This window comes from Eptesicus fuscus, chromosome 2, assembly GCF_027574615.1.
Source record: "Eptesicus fuscus isolate TK198812 chromosome 2, DD_ASM_mEF_20220401, whole genome shotgun sequence".
In the NCBI taxonomy this organism is placed as follows: Eukaryota; Metazoa; Chordata; class Mammalia; order Chiroptera; family Vespertilionidae; genus Eptesicus; species Eptesicus fuscus.
The window spans coordinates 19,017,876-19,036,831 of NC_072474.1; the positions used below are offsets into that span (position 1 = coordinate 19,017,876).

Consider the following 18,956-nt stretch of genomic DNA (forward strand, 5'->3'; position numbering starts at 1 on the left):
CTGACCGATGACTCATGAAATCTACTGTGAGATCTCCCTGCTCAGTTTCAAAATATTCATTTAGCATTGCATTAGTAAAATATCCAACAACTTATCACAGTCTTTTCACTATCTTGGCATGATTCTAAACAGATCAGATTTTTAATTTTAACTTGGAATGTTACTCTTTAAATTTAAAATTTTATCTGCATTGTTGTATAAAAAAAGCACTTAAGGAAAGACAATGCCTGGCTGGTGTGCTCAGTGGTTGAGCATCGACCTATGAACCAGGAAGTCGCTGTTCCATTCCTGGTCAGGGCACATGCCTGGGTTTCAGGCTAGATCCCCAGTAGGGGGCGTGCAGGAGGCAGCCAGTCAATGATTCTCTCATCATGATGTTTCTCTCTCTCTCTGAAGTCAATAAAAATATACTTTTAAAAAAGAAAATAATATATTATAGGTATATACATTTCCTTTTTAAAAATATGTTTTTAAAAAAATATTTTTAAAAATTTATTTCAGAGAGGATGGGAGAGAGAAACATCAATGATGAGAGAAAATTATTGATTGGCTGCCTCCTGCATGCCCCCACTGGGGATCCAGCCCAGAACCCGGGCATCAAACCAGAATAGAACCTGGGACACTTCAGTTCGCAGTACGGCGTTCTATCCACTGAGCCAAACCAGCTGGGGCTTAAATATACTTTCTGATTAAATAATAAAATTTTCCAAAGTAAGCTTAGAAGTTAGATTTAAATAATAAAAACCTCTGTGGAGTATAAGTAACTTCTCTGTTCATCTCTTTAAAGGAAAACAATCCTTCAGAAAAGATTATTTAGGCATTGGTTATGATTTTTGTTTGCTATTTGTGGCTTTTTCTCTCTGTATTTAAATATGAATGGTGATGATTGCTACAATGATTTCCTTTTTCTACTTTGGGCTTCTCATATCAAAATAACTTATTTTTCACATCTATATATATAAAAGCCTAAGTGACCATCGCAACCGAACGGATGCCCACACAGGCTGAGTGGGGCGACTAAGCTGGCAGGGGGGTTAGTGAGGGACGACCAAATGACTGAGCAGCAGGCTGTGTGGGGCGACCCGGCCAGCAGGGGGGTCAGTGAGGGGCGAACAAACGACCAAGCAGCAGGCTGCGTGGGGGGCAGTTGGGGGCCACCAGGCTGGTGGGGGGGGGGTGCGTTTGGGGTGACCATGCTGGCTGGGGGGGCAGTTGGGGGTGACTAGGCCAGCAAGGGGGGCAGTTAGGGGCAATCAGGCAGGCAGGCAGGTGAGCAGTTAGGAGCCAGTGGTCCCGGATTGTGAGAGGGATGTCCGACTGCTGGTTTAGGCCTGATCCCCACCAGCAGTCGGACATCCCCCTAGGGGTCCCGGATTGGAGAGGGTGCAGGCTGGGCTGAGGGGACGCCCACCTCCCCCCGCCCTGTGCACTAATTTCGTGCACCGGGCCTCTAGTAGTTATTATAAGGAAGAGAAGAAAATATTTTGTTTTCCTATTGATAATATACTGAAATGGAAATGCAGTATACTTAGTTCTAAAACCAGGCAATGATATATTGATGATATTAGGATCAATGTCTCCTATTAACTGTCAATGAGTGACACATAGTTTAAAACAAAGATACTAGCTCCAGTGGTGTGGTTCAGTGATTGGGCTCGATCTATGAACCAGGTGGTCACAGTTGGATTCCAGTGGGGACACATGCCTGGGTTGTGGCTCAGTCCCCAGTGGAGCATGCCGGAGTAAGCCAATCAATGATTCTTTCTCATCATTGATGTTTCTGTCTCTTCCTCTCCCTTCCTCTCTGGAATCAATAAAAATAAAACAAAGGCTGAACAATAGTTTTCCGGTTTAAAAATATCTCTTATTGTACAAACAGTAAAAAATGAATTACACACTGCACGGTACTGCTTAAAACCTAACATTTTAGTTCCAACCTTCATTTTTAGGAATGTAGGCCTATTTAATCTCTGCAAATAATTTTTTTTGTCCACAGACACTTATGTCTGTGGTCAAGTGGCAAGTGTAGGCACTTCAGCAGACCTCCTGCTTCCTTCTTAAGATGGCCTTGCTCTGAGAGCCCAGGGCCCAGGAGGGCATGAGCATCCTTCCTCGATGGGTGCACTATTTCCCATCCTCCCTGAGGGTGACTTTCAGCCTAGGGCAGAGGCCAGGAAACCAAGGGCCACCGAACTACAGGTGTTGTAGGAAGACAGCAGGAACCCGCACCCGCCTCACTCCCCACGTGCGCGGGCCTCACGGGGGCTGCGCTCACAGCCTTAGGGGCGGAGAAGGCACGGCGGGCTGGGGGGGTGAGACTGCGGAGTCCAGCCTGTGGGGACAGGGCCTGGCTCGGGGGCGCCCCGGGAGGACAGCGCCTGGTTGGAAAGCCCTGAGTGTGGCGGGCAGTGGAAGTCGCGCGGAGGCGACCCCAGAGGCCGCCCCGCCGCGCCCTCCACGCCCCGCCGCGCCCCCAGCCCAACAATTCCCGCGCCCGCCGGTTCCCTAGGAGTCGCCATGGCAACGGACGCAGGTTCGGGCCCCCCAGACCCTCCGGCGGGAATCGCGCGGGAGGCGCACGACCCGGCGGCAAACTCCCAGGCTCCGATGGAGAACTGGGAGGACACGTCCGAGAGCGAGGAGTGCTGGAAGAACCTGGAGAACCTCGAGTCCGCGATTGAACAATTCCAGATCTGCTCCAGGTGACGGCGCGGGCTGCTGCGCCCGCGCGGCGCCGCCTTCCCTTCCGCGGGGTCCCGCCCGCCGCCCCGGCCCCGCCGCCCCGGCCCCGCCCGCGCTGGACGCCTCGGGGCTGTGCTTTGATTCCTTAAATCTATCACTGAACACCGAGAGCGCGGGCTGTGGAGCCAGACTGCCTGGCTTCAAGCCTGACGACCCGCGCACAGGGCCCCTGAGTTGGGCCAATTACTGCCCGGGGCCGCGGTCACCCCGTGGGAACAGCCTGATGGTGATGAACGGGGCTGCTTGCCTCCGGGAACAGGGACCGAGCCCACCTGGTTAAGGTGTTCAGAAGCGTACCTTATCCATAGCACCATCTGTTACTCTTGGATCCTTGTTTCAGTTTCTATCCTTCACGCTGCTTTGCCTCCTCTCCTCCAGTTTTGTTTATTTGGATAATGCAGAGCTGATGTTTCTGGGGAAAAAAATTTTTTTTTTTTCTTTTTTAAATCTTTAAAATCGGCAGGTGGCCAGCAATAGGTTAGCCTCTATGGGAATACTTAACAATTCTCTAAGACAAGGGCCACATGGTGTCAGATGGCCTAGCCCCTCTCACTAAAGGAGAGAGAGAGAGAGAGAGAGAGAGAGAGAAAAGATGCCACAGCTGTACTGGCGGCCCAAACCTGGGGGCTGATCCAGCGAGTGAGACGCCGCTGCCAGGTCAGTCCTCCCAGCTCCACTGTATTGGTGGGTGCGCTTTTTAGCTGAATCAGGCTGCACACAGGACCTGGTTCATTGGTGGTTGCGAAAAGCACAAGTAGGCGGTAGTGCGTGGTAAGCACCCTCGGCACACAGTGTCTAGCCTGTTCCAGCTGTTTACCGATAGGAATGACTCCCTGCCCCGGACTCCTTGGCATTCTGTGGTGGGTAGTTCTCCCACAAAACGCACCGGCTGGGCTCAGCGAACAGACCGACAAATGCCAGGTGCTCAGCGAGTGCATGTTGCCTGAACAAAGGAGCCACTGATGGCCATGTTCATGTCTCTTCACCCACAGGGCTGGGGACACGCTGCTGGTGCCCTGGTATGAGCGTGTGAGTGAGCCGGGCTCCAGCACTGACTGCAGTCCTGGGATTAAGGCAGAGTTAGGCACTGGGAGACAGCAGCCTGTCTACCCATGGACAAAAGACCTGCCTTTGTGAAGTTTGCACTCCACTCAGGAAACCAATGACAAAAAGGAAACTATACAATAAGTAAGTTAGATAATGGCGGTGACTGCTAAAGCAGAAACGGCAGGAGAGAGCAGGGGGAATTGTGTGTAGAATGTACTCTCAGATACGTGGTCAAGGAAGATTTGGCCGAGATGACATTGAGGTGAATACCGCTGGCTTGAGAGGGAACCATGTGCATATATTGGGACAGCGTGTTCCGGACAGAGTGCAGGAAGCGGGAAGGAGTGGGCCTGGGTGTTCCAGGACCATCGAGGAGGTCAGTGTGGCTGAAGCAGAGTGAGAGGGGAGAGCACTGGAGGTGAGGTCAGAGGTAAGAGGATGGTACCAGATGGTGTTGGAACCTAGATTACTGAAAGGACTTCAGCTTTGACTTCGAATGAGATGGTTCTGTTTTCAGTGGGGAGCTCCCTGTATCCCACCAGTTGCCGGTGGAAGTGGGCTTCTTGTGATGTCAGGAGAAAAGGAATTTTGTGACTTGCACAGGACAATGAGTGGTATTTATTCGCATGGAATGAAATCCCTGAGTTTCCAAGGTCCCCTCTCCCTGCGTTCCACCACTGAAGAAGCCCAGTTGTGGCTTCAGCGGAGCGAGGATTAGAACTGTTGCTCAGAGTTTCTGTTACATATCTGCACAGTCCAATCTACTATCAGGCTACCTTAGCTTGTGTTCCCAGCTATAGTCCATCACATGTGGGGTTTCTAGGGCTACATGGCTATGGAGGGACCACGGGCAAGTGCAAGAAAACAGGAGCAAAGCCAGAGGAACAAGAGAGAGCAAATTTTTTTTTTTTGTCTGAAGATTTTAACTCTCTCAAATTCCATGTGCTTGCAGTGGCTCCACCCCCTCTAGTCAATTATCTTTGTTCCAGGCTAGACTGACAGGCAAGTATTTTCCCTACCTCACCCCAACGTACTGCTCATCTGTTCATCTTTCCTTTGTTGGACCCCTCCCCCCAAGTGATCCGTAGGGAATGGACCAGTGGTTCCCTGGGGAGGGCAAAGTTGCAGCTTCCTAGTAAAGCTGCCCTGATGGCCATGCTTATAATATCTGGCTGTTTGTCCCTTTCCTATTAATAATAACTAGCCAATTATAACAGTAACAATACAATGTGTTTTTTCAATACCACCAAGAAATTCTCCAAATTCTCAGTGGACCCTGACTGGTTGTTCTACAGTTTAGTTCAATTCTGACACTGGCTACCTGGAGGTGGCATCAGATGCCACAGGTTAGGGGCTCAGTCCCACAGGCCTGCCTTTCTTCGTCGTCTTCAGATGCCAATTGCAAGTCCAGGTTGCCATCTGTGCTTCTGACCACCAGCTATAAATTGGAGGTTTCCATGACCCCTTCCACAGGTTTGATTAATGTGCTAGAACAGCTCACATGAATCAGGAAACAAGTTTTCTTACTAGGTTATTTGCTTATTACAAAGAATATTAAATATCATATGAATAGCCAGATGAAGAGACACATAGGGCGAGGTCCAGAAGGTTCTCTGGCACAGGAGCTTCTGTCCCCGTGGAGTTTGAGGTATACCACCCTCTCTGTGCATGGATACATTCTTTAAAAAAAAAATTAAAATAGATTTTTCTTCATTTCGGAGAGAAAGGGAGAGAGAGAAACATCAAAGATCAGAGAGATTCATTGATTGGCTGCCTTCTGCACACCCCCTGCTGGGGATTGAGCCCACAACCTGGGCATGTGTCCTTGACTGAAATGGAACCTGGGACCCTTCAGTCTGCAGGCCGACTCTCTATCCACTGAGCCAAATCGGCTAGGGCATGGATACGTTCTTATTCACCAACCTGTAAGCTCTCTAAACCCCATACATTAGAGATTTTATGGAAGCTTCATCATGTAGGCGAGATTGAGTAAATCATTCCCTTTTGGTGATTAATTTATCCTCTACCTCCTTTCTGGAGGTGGGAGTGGAGCGTGGGATTGAAAGGTTCAACCCTCTTATAGTGGCTGGTTCCTCTGCTAATTGCCCCCATCCTTAAGGTCTGTCGCCTCACTAGGAGAAACCAAGATGGCAGCATAAGTAAACACCTAAACTGCTGCCTCGCACAACAACTTCAAAACTACAACTAAAAGACAAAATAGACATCACCCAGAACCAAAGGAAGGCTGGCTGAGTGGAAATTCTACAACTATAAGGAAAGAGAAAAGCACACTGAGACTCATAGGAGCTGCAGAAGGCAGAGGTTTGGAGGCGCGCGTGCGGAGAGGGCTGGCAACTAAGTACGAGACTGGCTTTCTCAATCGGGAGGGAGACAAAAGCTCCTGACTGCTCTGAACTCCAGTTCCGTGCGAGACTCTGGGGACCCAGATTCATACGGGGAGAAACTGGACTGTCTGGCAGCGGGCGAAACTCGAGGGCAGCTTTCTCTCAGAGGTGCTTGCAGCAATTACCGAGGGACACTGAGAGCCAGGGGCCTCTTAGGGTAGGGCTGACAGGAAGCCATTGCTGTTTGCTCCGCCCTGAGATCCTGTCCCATCCAAGCTGAGCGCAGAGGCTTTTGCATATGAATGGCCTGGTCCTTTGAATTCTAAACTTACCTAACAAACTGCAGCTGAGTCAGTAAGACCCAGAACATCCAAAAGAAGGCCCAAGGCCCTGCAGCAGCTTGCATTGCTTCACAGCTGGGCCTCATCTGGGCACCTCCAAAACCCAAACAAAGAAGAGGAATCTGCAGATCTCTCCGTAGCTCCTGTTGGGTGGCCTCAAGCAGAGGCTAAATTAGCACCTCCTTGGAGATCCAAGAGCCAGTGTACCCAGGGGTCAGAGTAGGACCATCCAGATTACAACTCCTCAGATCCATAAGGGACACACTCAGGAGGCAGACTCAGTGAGCACCAAAGCCCCACTGAAGCAAGTCTTGTCTCATAAGGGTGTCTCCAGCACAGAAGTTCTCCCATCATAGACACAGCTGATCATCACAGCCAATTGGCCTGGGGGTCAATTCCTCCCAGTGATACCAACAACAATCAAGGCTTAACTACAACAAGACTGTTCACACAGCCCACAAAAGGGTGCACCAAGAGTGTCCACCTCAGGTAACTGGGGAGGCTGAGCCACTGGGCCCTATAGGACACCTAGAACACAAAGCCACTCTATCAACTCAGAGAAGCAGCCAAAATGTGGAAACAAAGAAACAGGTCACAGATGAAAGAAATGGAGGAAAGCAAATGACTGGATATAGAGTTCAAAACCACAGTTATAAGGTTTTTCAAGAATTTTCTAGAAAAGGTTGATAAATTTAGCGAGACCCTCGAGGATATGAAAAAGGACCAACTAGAAATTAAGTATACACTGACTGAAATAAAAAATAATATACAAAGATCCAACAGCAGACTAGAGGATCGCAAGAATCAAGTCAAAGATTTGAAATACAAAGAAACAAAACACATCCAACCGGAAAAGAAAAAAGAAAAAAGAATCCAAAAATATGAAGATAGTGTAAGGAGCCTCTGGGACAACTTCAAGCATACCAACATCCGAATTATGGAGGTGCCAGAACAAGAGAAAGAGCAAGATACTGAAAACCTATTTGAAGAAATAATGACAGAAAACTTCCCCCACCTGGTGAAAGAAATAGACTTACAAGTCCAGGAAGCACAGAGAACCCCAAACAAAAGGAATCCAAAGAGGACCACACCAAGACACATCATAATTAAAATGCCAAGAGCAAAAGACAAAGAGAGAATCTTAAAAGCAGCAAGGGAAAAACAGTTAGTTACCTACAAGGGAGCACCCATATGATTGTCAGCTGATTTCTCAACAGAAACTATGCAGGCCAGACGTGAGTGGCAAGAAATATTCAAAGTGATGAACAGCAAGAACCTACAACCAAGATTACTCTACCCAGCAAAGCTATCATTCAGAATTGAAGGTCAGATAAAGAGCTTCACAGATAAGAAAAAGCTAAAGAAGTTCATCACCACCAAACCAGGATTATATGAAATGCTGAAAGGTATTCTTTAAGAAGAGGAAGAAGAAGAAAAAGGTAAAGATAAAAATTATGAACAACAAATACATATCTATCAACAAGTGAATCTAAAAGTCAAGTGAATAAAAAAATCTGAGGAACAGAATAAACTGGTGAATATAATAGAATCAGGGGCATAGAAAGGGAGTGCACTGACAATTCTCCAGGGGAAAAGGGTGTGGGGGTGTGGGAAGAGACTGGATAAAAATCATACTTATGGATGACGACAGTGGCGGGGGGTAAGGGCAGAGGTTGGGGTTGGAACCGGGTGGAGGGGAGCTATGGGGGGGGGAAAGAGGAACAATTGCAATAATCTGAACAATAAAGATTTATTTTTTTTAAAAAGTCACCTCCCTAACAAACTCAGGTGTTGTTGAAAAGAGTTTGTTATGAATGACAAAAGACCCCATTTACCTTTTCCATGCTGAAGCTATTTAGGAACTGAGGACCAAAGACCAAATATAGCAAAACATGTCCCCATTGCTGTTGTTGTATAGGAAATTACAAGAGTATTGGGAGCTGTGAGGCATGAAGACCAAAATATCTATTTATTTTAAATCACACTATCACAGATAGGAAGCCAAGAGGGGATTGGAGCAGAGGAATCACATGACCTGACTAATTTTTTTTTTCTTAAGATATGTTTTGATTACTTTTACAGAGAGAGGAAGGGAGAGAGAAACATTGATTGGCTGCCTCCTACAGGCTCCTTACCAGGAATCAAGCCTGCAACCCAGGCATGTGCCCTGACTGGGAATTGAACCAGTGACCTCTCAGTTAAGACTCAGTGCATGATGCACAACCACCAGGGTGATGTAACTAATCTTTCAGTAGGATTTCTCTGGTTGCTGTTTTGATTATAGATTATAATGAGAATAAGGGCTGAAATGGGGAAAACGAGTTGTAGGGGAGGAAATAATTTTTATTGACTCTTTTAGGATCTTGGCTGAACATCCCCCATTACCTACACCCCATAATAAAAGACAGATTAACAGGAGAAAAACAGAAGTTTAATAACATATATACTTCCTGTATACATGGAAGATGCCTAGCAAAACTAAGTAAATCCCTGAAATAGCTAAAGCCACCACCTTAAATACCATCCCCACACCTAATTCAGCACACCTAATGTTACCAAATCCAAGTTTGTGTGCCTGATGCTTCAAAAGGCCAAAATTCAGCCCAGCCCAGCTAAAGACAAAAGAAGATGTTATGGGGGAGGGGGGCTAGAGGGGGCCAATGGGGGAAAAAGGGGGACATATGTAATACTTTCAACAATAAAGAATTATTTAAAAAAAAGAAAAAGAAAAATAATCCATCTTATAACTCTAGCCAAAGGCCCAGATTAATGAATTAATGTAAACATAAAAAAAATTTGTAACTGTTTGTTTCAGGGTCTAGCTTTGGCTATCCCCTGTGGAATGCATGTTATCAATTAATGTATTGAATAATTATAATAATAACAATAATAATGAATAGTAATAACAATTTTAGAAGACTTAAAAAAAGGTGTTATGGGAGGTTAGCAGGGAAAGTGTAATAAACTGAGACAAGTATTGTCATGCAGATTTAAGTCAGTGCTTTCTCCATTGATGAAAGTATTGTTGAAAGTCAGTGCTTTGATGAAAGTCAGTGCTTTCTCCACTGATTAAGTCAGTGCTTTCTCCATTGATAAGGTCCTCTTCCCGTGATCTAGTCATCCTTCTCTTTCTGGTACAGAGAAGGAGACCCTAAAATTGGAGGTTTCCTTTATATATGTAAATTTCTCTTACAAAAGGGCAACCTCTACTGTTTTTAGAGCTTCTCCTGTGTATGCAATTACTCAAAATAATTAGATGGGGGGAAAATCCTGATGCTAAAGAGGCATATTTTGGGTGCCATCTAACTACTCTTCTAAAGTTCAAAAAAGATGTCTACACTGGCTATATCAACTTGGGAGTAATTGGCACAATGATGGATCTAGAGCTGGGAGACTTGGTGAGACAACCTAAGGAAATGAGCATACAAAGAAAAGTCTCTTTGAGCCTTGGGGTACATCAAAACTGTGTGTTCTTAAAGAGGCAAAAAGGGAAACAATGTTTTTCTTATTTAAAATTGAGCAGTGAAAATTTAGCACACCTAATGTTACTAAACCCAAGTTTGTGTGCCTGATGCTTCAAAAGGCCAAAATTCAGCCCTAGCCGTTTTTGGCTCAGTGGATAGAGCATCTGCCTGCAGATTGAAGGGTCCTGGGTTCAATTTCTGTCAAGGGCACATACCTGGTTTGTGGGCTTGATCCGCAGTGGGGGGTGTGCAGGAGGCAGCCCATAAATGATTTTCTCTCACCATTGATGTTTCTATCTCTCTCTCTCCCTCTCCCTTCCTCTCTGAAATCAATAAAAAAATAAAAATAAAAAAAGGCCAAAACTCAGAATACCAGAGCATGGAGTAAGGAAAGATTTATTGATTGAGAAGGTGCCAACTGAGAACATGGGAGACTTAATAGTGCCTCAAATCCATCTTGCTCATTGGACTACCTTAAGGGCTTTTAGGGATTGGAGGAATACATGTGATACGTATGCGAAAGTGCTGGCAGGGCAAGTCTTAATTGGAAGACCTTGGAACGTGGCCAATTATGTTAAAGGGGCGTCAGCAGTGGCTCTTCCTTCACTTCTGAAAGGGTTCTGGTGTTCAAGTGCTGCTTTGTCCCTGACCTTCCTGGCCTTTCTTTTTGGGGAGAGGTTCCTGGTGCAGCAGCTGGAGGTCAACGTTCTCTCCTCTGCACAAGCGTTGGTTTCGGCTGGCCTGTTGTCTCTGAGAAGTAACTCAGTATCTTGTTAAACAGGATAGGACAATTTTGAGCTGGTTCTGTGATTACACTAATGCCATTTTCTTTGACTCATTCATTAATGAGTATTTATTAGGATAGAATTTTCTAGGATTCAGTGAGAAGTGCCATGTCAGTCTATTAGTAAATATTCATTGATCTGTTTTCTACAATAAACACATTAATTTTGTATCTAGTTTATTAAAAAAAACTATAATTGTTATATTTTCCAAGACTGTATTTTATGCATAACAGCCAAGCTATAATTTAGAAATTAAATCACTGAGACTATAAATAAGGACTGTGAAGGAAGCACTTACTAAATTTGTTGTGATGTGGGTTTTAATTCTAGGCAGCGGGGTTGTCATCTATAATTAGAGACATTGAGATTTAGTGGGAAACTGAAGAATGACCCTTTCTGTCTCACTTAGATTCTGAATGAGCCATATCTTTCTGAATCAATCATACAGTAAGTTAGGACCCAAGGGACCTTAGAGCTACAGATTTGTTCTCACTAGGTATGGAGATTAGGAACCTGTCACTCCAGGCTTATTATGTTAGACTAGAGGCCCGGTGCATGACATTCGTGCACTGGGGGTAAGGGGTCCCTCAGGCTGGCCTGCACCCTCTCACAGTCTGGGACCCCTCAGGGGATGTTCCCTGAGGGGTCCTTAGCAATGCCGCGGAGGCAGGAGAGGCTCCCACCACCGCCCTTGTGCTCGACAGCCGTGAGCCCAGCTTCTGGCTGAGTGCACTGACCACCAGGAGGCAGCTTCTGCTTGAGCGTCTGCCCCCTGGTGGTCAGTGTGCATCATAGTGACCAGTCATTCCACTGTTCGGTCGATTTGCATGTTAGCCTTTTATTATATAGGATAAGTTATTTACTCTCTTTGAGCCTCAGTTTCCATATCTTCAAAACAAGGAAGTTAATATCTCTCTTAAGAGATTATTGGGAGGATAAACTGCAGGGAATATGTGTGTGTTGATGCATATATCTTAACAAAGCACATTGAATAAATTAAGTACTCAATAAATAGGCACTAATATTATTTTTGGACACTCTAGAGGAGGTATCTGTAAAATTTTTGAACTTAATTTAAAAATATTGTATTGTAGCATTATAGTATTATAGCACCAAAAGGAAAACTGAAAACATTATTTCACATTTCAAAATCATATCCTGAAAATATTTTGGGAGTTTTTTGTATTTTTATTATTTCAAGCTTTTTTGAGATATAATTGATATATAACATTATATATTTGTAACATTAACTACCCACATTTCATATACCTACTGCCCACAACAGATTTTTTGCTTATAAAGGAAAGGAAAGGAAAGATAGAACACACATGTTCAAGCTTAATAAAAAAATGAAGTTGAGTGAGTCCTCCTAGGGCACGCCCACTTGACTCTCCTTTTCCAGTGAATTTTCTTTCTCCTGAACTCATGCAAGTCCCCATGAGACTTGCATTCAGGGGAGCAAAGGACAGCCACAACTCCTCCCAGGCTAATCCCGGACCTGTCTCCAAGGCCCCCTTTTCTCTGACTTTCTAGTGAGTTGACAGCAGCCCCATCTTGGCTCACTTTTCCCCATAACGTTTCTAGAGATAAAGCAGCCCCACCTATGCTCTCTCTCTCTCTCTCTCTCTCTCTCCTTGCTTCTTCTATCCCAAGCCCTTCCTTGTTTCACTGTCCCCAGCTTTAATAAACATACTATAAAAAAAAAAAAAAGAATAGTAAAAAGGCGCTATTTGGCACTGGGGAGGCAGAGGATTGCATTCACAGACAGGAAGGTGAATAACAGAGCTCTGTCAAATGTGCAGCACTTAGATAAAAAGAAGCAGGTAAAGTTAAGGTGGCTGTTTGTAAGTATGCACATTGCATCAGTAGTGGTACCCCCCTCCCATGTTTTTTATATTGATGTAGCCGCACTCAGGGTCCAGACAGGAGGCAAAAAACCTCACCAGTATTTGAACACAGAATATTTCCTTTTCTATACTAAACATTAACGAGTATTTTTAACTAGTAAAAGGAAGTAAGTGGTGGGGGAAGGCTGGAGGGGGTCAAAGGGGTAAAAAGGGGGACATATGTAATACTTCCAACAATAAATTATTAAAATAATAATAATAAAAATAAATTGGAGCGGGAGATAATAGAATTTACCTCATAGGTCTGAAATGAGGATTAAAGGCATGCAGACATGAGAATGTTTAGAGCAGTGTGCAGCATCGGATTCTAGTTTTATTGGATACTAGTAGCCCGGTGCACGAAATTCGTGCACATTGAAAGGGAATTAATTAGATGAAATATTTTAATATTGCTATTTGCCCTTTCTCTATAATAAAAGTGTGAGAGATAAAAGGAAATGAGTACAATGTATATGAAAATAATACATAAATTTATTTATAAGTAAACAATAACAAACTGATATAACAATAACAAACTGATATAACAATAACAAACTCATAATATAAAAACAACATTGATGCAAATAATGATTGATAAAGTGATTAAATTTATTCTAATATCTTCCTGTATACCACATTAAGAGTAAAAACACTTTCAGAGTGCTTGACTAATTTCCCTTGAGATAAAGTATTTACAGCTTTAACTTTAACGTAACATGCTCTTTGAACTCAAGAGAAAGCAACAGCCGTAACTGGTTTGGCTCAGTGGATAGAGCATCGCCCTGTGGACTGAAAGATTCCAGATTCTATTCCGGTCAAGGGCATGTACCTTGGTTGCGGGCACATCCCCCATAGGAGGTGTGCAGGAGGCAGCTGATCGATATTTCTCTCTCATCGACGTTCCTAACTATCTATCCCTCTCCCTTCTTCTCTGTAAAAAAAATCAATAAAATATTTTTTAAAAATACTTTAAAAAAAAGTGAGAGAGAAAGCAACATATAACTGACCATGTCCAAAAATGGGTTCAGGTAGGAATATTCCTACTCTGTCTAGAGTTTGTCCTTGTGATTTATTAATAGTCATCACAAATGCTGGCATAACAGGAAAATATCTTCGAATTAATTTAAATGGGTGGCCAGTGTCAAATGGGGACAAATCAATTCTTAGAATCAGAACAATCTCTCCCTCTGCAGATCCTGTTAATATTTCAGCTTTGATAATATTAGGTTGCAATCTTTTGATAATAAATCTGGTACCATTACAAAGACCCCATTTACTATTAAGATTTCTCAATAGCATGATGATTGCACCCACTTTCAATTTTAATTTATGACACGGCATTCCAGAAGGAGTAATACTATTAAGAAATTCAATAGGAAAATTGAATTTTTCCTATTTTCCTTTTCAGCATCATCTGTTGAGTCAATGGAATCATCACTCAAATAGGCGTGAAAATCTCCATCAAGTATATCCAAAATTTCTTCATTTAATTTTTGAACGTGCTCATTTTTTGAACAAAGAATTGCATGTTTAGATATATTTTTAATATTATCTATAGATATACTATTTCCAAAGATGGCTTAAATAATAGATCCATTAAAAATCATTTCATGGGGAATTTCAATAATATCCATTCCTAAATGAAAACTGCTATCAAGTTTGCCATCTCCAAGTTTTACTAACCATTCACTATAAGCAGAATCCTCTGATCTCATATTTGCTTTAAGAGACAACTGTCTGAAACATCCCCAAACACTACAGTACTTTAAAACTTATTTGCACTATGGCCAATCGTATAGCATGGCAGCACAAAAATCCCCTCTGAAAAGAACTTTCCCACCAAATGCAACATTCAAATTAGCGCCAGCGAGAGCTTTATATGTATGGTACGTGTGCGAGTCAAAGTTTATTTTTATATTTCCAGTGCGTCATATGTACCAGTTGGTCAGATGGATGGACAAATGTCGGTCACTTAGCCTTTTATCTATACAGATTATAAGTCATGATTTTAACTTTTTTAAAAATTATCCTTTAATACCTCCAAAGCACAATGAGTAAGAATCTGAAGGTTTATGTGGCTTCTATTTGGTTTCTAGGACAAAGTTCTTTCCTTTACCCACCACTCACTTCTCTACTTTTATTCTTGAATGTTAATTCCAACATAATTTTTGTAACACCTCTTAAAAAGGATCCCACCAAGTTTTTGATAGTCCACATGATAAAACTTACAAAAAAATACAGCATGAGACTTTCATTCTCTCACTAAGTTCTTCATATAACTGTAATTCCTCAGCCTCTAAAGAATGAAAAAGGAAAATAAAAGTGCCTTCTCTCATTCCAAGGCCTTTCTCAGTCAGGCAACTACAAAAAGAAAGAATGAGCCTACAATTCATGCCATGTAATCTCTATCAGGCATAATTCAAATCAAATCCCATCATGCAAAGTCTGGGATAATTAAAATGTATAAGAGAACAGTGGTGACCTGGGGGAGAACTTATGAAACCTTGTCTCCTGCTTTTGCTGACTATTCTTTTCGTTATGCTAGACTCCAAGTCCCTATCGGGGACCTGGTCAGATGGCTGTGGATGCTAACCCACGCCACCTGGATCTGTGATTGGGGACCTGGGCAGCCTGCTGCAGGCATTAACCCACGCTGCCTGCCCTGGTCCATGATCCCTGATAGGAGCTTTGAGTCAGCTGCCACTGAGGATGGCTGACTTGAAGCCCTTATCCGGGACCTGGTCAGGCGGCTGCAGGCATTAACCCATGATCGGTGATGGACCTGGTTAGGCAGCTGCCCTGGTCCGTGATCCCTGATCGTGGACCTGGGCAGGCGGCTGCAGGCCTTAACCCACGCCGCCTGCCCCGGTCCGCGATCGGTGATGGCGGACCTGGGCAGCCGGCTGTGGGCCCCGGTCTGCGATCGGTGATGGCGGACCTGGGCAGGCGGCTGCGGGCGTTAACCCACGCCGCCTGCCCCAGTCCATGATCGGTGATGGACCTGGTTAGGCAGCTGCCCTGGTCCGTGATCCCTGATCGTAGACCTGGACAGGCGCTGCGGGCCTTAACCCATGCGGCCTGCCCATGCCTCCTGCCCCGGTCCACGATCGGTGATGGCGGACATGGGCAGCCGGCGGCGGGCGTTAACCCACGCCGCCTGCCCAGGTCCATGATCGGTGATGGACCTGGTTAGGCAGCTGCCCTGGTCCGTGATCCCTGATCGTGGACCTGGGCAGGCGGCTGCGGGCCCCGGTCTGTGATCGGTGATGGCGGACCTAGGCAGACGGCTGCGGGCATTAACCGCCTGCCCCAGTCAACCATCATGGCTGGATCTCACTGGCATGGGTGCTGCCCTCTCCCCCCGCCATCTTTGCTGGTTTAACGTGTATATTTGCTTCTGATTGGCCGGTGGGCGTGGCCGGTGGGCGTGGCCGGTGGGCTGGCTTATGGGTGTAGCGAAGGTGCGGTCAATTTGCATATTACTGTTTTATTAGGTAAGATTTTTTTATGAAACTAATGAAACAGATGTACTTGAAGTTTATTTAGTGAAAGTGGAAGATAGTCAAGATCAGATATTAAGTGAAAGAAGGCAGTTAGAATGGAACCCATTTTTGAGTGTTTGTACATGCGCATGCACACGTACATGTACATATATGTATACATGTAACTTGTTTTTCTTCTTGATGCTTTTAACATTTTTTTCTTAAAAAACTTTTTTTTAAAAGAAACATGGAAAACACATCTCAGTTCAGGAACACGAGCACCTTCCAGCCCATCTTTTGTTGGTTCGTGAGGACCTTTCTGGAGTCTTCCCCGAGCAGCAGCGCTCCAAGCTATAGTCATTTTGATGTGACATGGAACGCAGTGCAGGCTGCTCCATCTGAAAATAGGCAGAAGGAGTAAATAAATAAATAATAAAGAAATAAAAGGAAGTAAGATGGTAAAAGAAGACTTACGCAGTATTGTAGTTGCAAATGCAGAATGTAGTTGTGACCCCAAAAGGCTGAGATTAAGACCTCCTGAAAGAGTGTTACCAGACAGAGGACCTAGCCCTGAGTGGGTCTGTCTACAGGGCTGGGAGTGTGTGGGTTCCTGACTTTGTGCAGGAAACATTTCTCAGCATGAATCCAGGTGACTCTGAGGGAAAGTTTATTCAAACTGGGGCCAGCAAAACAAGGAATTGTTTAGCATGGAAGAAGCAATGGGACAGCCTAGGCTGGGCTGCCCTACCTCTCTGGGAAGTCTTAGGAACAGGTTCAGGGGATTAGCCTGGGACCAGCTGCTGCTGACCATTGTTCCCCTCATTGCAAGTGTCCTGGGGATTCTTAGAGTTTAGGAGATGTATGCCTGTGAGGGAAGAAGAGAGGGAAGAGGAAAAAGGGAATGGAGTGAGCTGCTCCCCGGAGGGAGAGCACATGCTGGGTACTGTGTCTTGAGGCTTTTATCTCTTTCTAGCTGGTGGGGATCTTCTGGGAGTCTTAGGGGAGGGTTCAGCAGAATATTCATCAGTTTTCTAGGTGTGTCTCTTCTGGTTCGTGGTCTCCACTGATTGGTCAGTGACAGGGCAGGGGGTTTGTTAGTCCTTGCAACTGGTCCTGGTGTCACATGCTTTTCTGGGCTTGGAGCTGAAATACAATTGAGGCCCAGATGTTATCTCTAGGAAGGTGACCTTCTGTATCTGCTGTAAGTTGCTCTGCCAGTTTGTTTCTGTTGTTTGAAAAAAAAAAAATTAAAAACATATATACCTTCTTCTGTATACTAGTACATGGGCAATACCCAGGAAAACTAAGTAATTCCCCAAAATAGTCCAAGTCAACACCTTCAATTCCATTTACAGCTAAAGACTAAAGAAGATGTTGGGGGAAGTGGGGAGCCAATTATGGGAGGTAATTAGGTATGGTTGTTATGCAGATTTTAGCCTGAGCCTTTTCTATTGGTGAATTTCTAGATATTGAATCACCCATTTCTATGCGGTACCTAGAGATACCCTTGCAGATGGAGATTTTCTTATAAATGCAAATGTCCCTTACAAAAGGGCAACTTCTACTCAGTTATCAGAGCTTCTCCTGTGCCTGCTGTTTCTTAAAAACAACCAGCCCAAGATAATGCCCAAGAGTTATGCCCAAGAGTCATATTTTGGGGGCAGCACATTCTGTTCCCCTTCAGCATGGAAATGATTGGAGGCATCCCAGAGATTCTCCTGGGTTCCAAACATCGTTCCCCTGACTCCACTGTCTACCAGTCACCCACTTGCCCCTTGGTAATAGGAAGCACTCACTTCAGCCCTTGGAGTGACCACTTTCTCTGCCTTTGGTTAAGTGTTTCTGGGAGGAATCATTCTTCCCTCGAGAATTAAGACCTCCAAACTAGCAGATCATAAAGATGTTGGGACAGGAAGCAACAATTCCAGGAGTCGGTTACTAGGTGTGTTGGCAAGAGAAACCACTTCCACTTCTGCTCTTTGATTACTAGGACCTATAATGTGGGTCCAGGAATCAACCTGCCACCTGGGGGCTGGCCACCCACCCCACCCCCGCACTGGTTAATACTGCCATATTGGGGGCTTAGTAGGGACTCAGCATTGATCTTTGCTGTTGACCGATTAGACACTTAATGCTCGCCTCAGCCAGGCCTGCCTTGAAAAGGGGAAGACCGTGTTGCTGAGCTCCATCCCTGACACCATAGACATTTTGTTTTGCAGAAGGAAAATGTCATGTCCTCTTTCAAGGGTGCTCACTGTGAACACACGCTGGAGAATGGCTGCGGAAAGCACCGCCAGGGCTTTGCATTCTTGGCATGGCCAGAAAGAATGTGCAGAGACACTCAGGCCCCTGCAATGAATTAAACCAAATCTAAAATACAGTTTTCTGTGGAAAAACACTAGAAATTTTCATTGACATTAAGAGGTACATTGCTGATGCTCCCTCCCTGCCCAGATGATACTGTTGATGAGGTCTAGCATCAGTACGTATACAGGGTGTCCCCCAAAATGTATGCATACTATAATAGCTGATAGCGCAATTTTTAAAGTGAAGTGTATTTTAATAAACACTGCCTTTATAAGCATTCAAAATGTGTGTATACCTATTTGGGGACACTATGTATATATATAATTCTCACCTAAGGATATATTTTTATTGATTTTTACAGAGAGAGAGTTGAGTCAATGGCTAAAAAAAGTCAACAGTCAAAATTATTTCCATCTTTTAAAAAACTCATCTATGCACTGGCATTGCCCCTCTGGCTGTACCCTCCTGTGGTCACTAGATGACCATGGCAGTTCTTGGCATCATTTCCACGTGTGGCAATGTCCAGAGTCACACGGGAAGCCTCTTCCCTCTTACCC

General features: G+C 44.6%; 1 protein-coding gene across 1 annotated transcript in view; it reads left to right on the forward strand.

Annotated features, from left to right (window-relative positions):
* Positions 1 to 2,517: 2,517 nt before the first annotated feature.
* C2H10orf67 (chromosome 2 C10orf67 homolog) overlaps positions 2,518 to 18,956 on the forward strand; it is a 112,976-nt gene continuing 96,537 nt past the window's right edge. The window contains exon 1 of the mRNA XM_054724761.1: positions 2,518 to 2,702. Coding sequence (XP_054580736.1) covers positions 2,518 to 2,702 — 185 coding nt within the window. The remainder of the gene's footprint in view (positions 2,703 to 18,956) is intronic.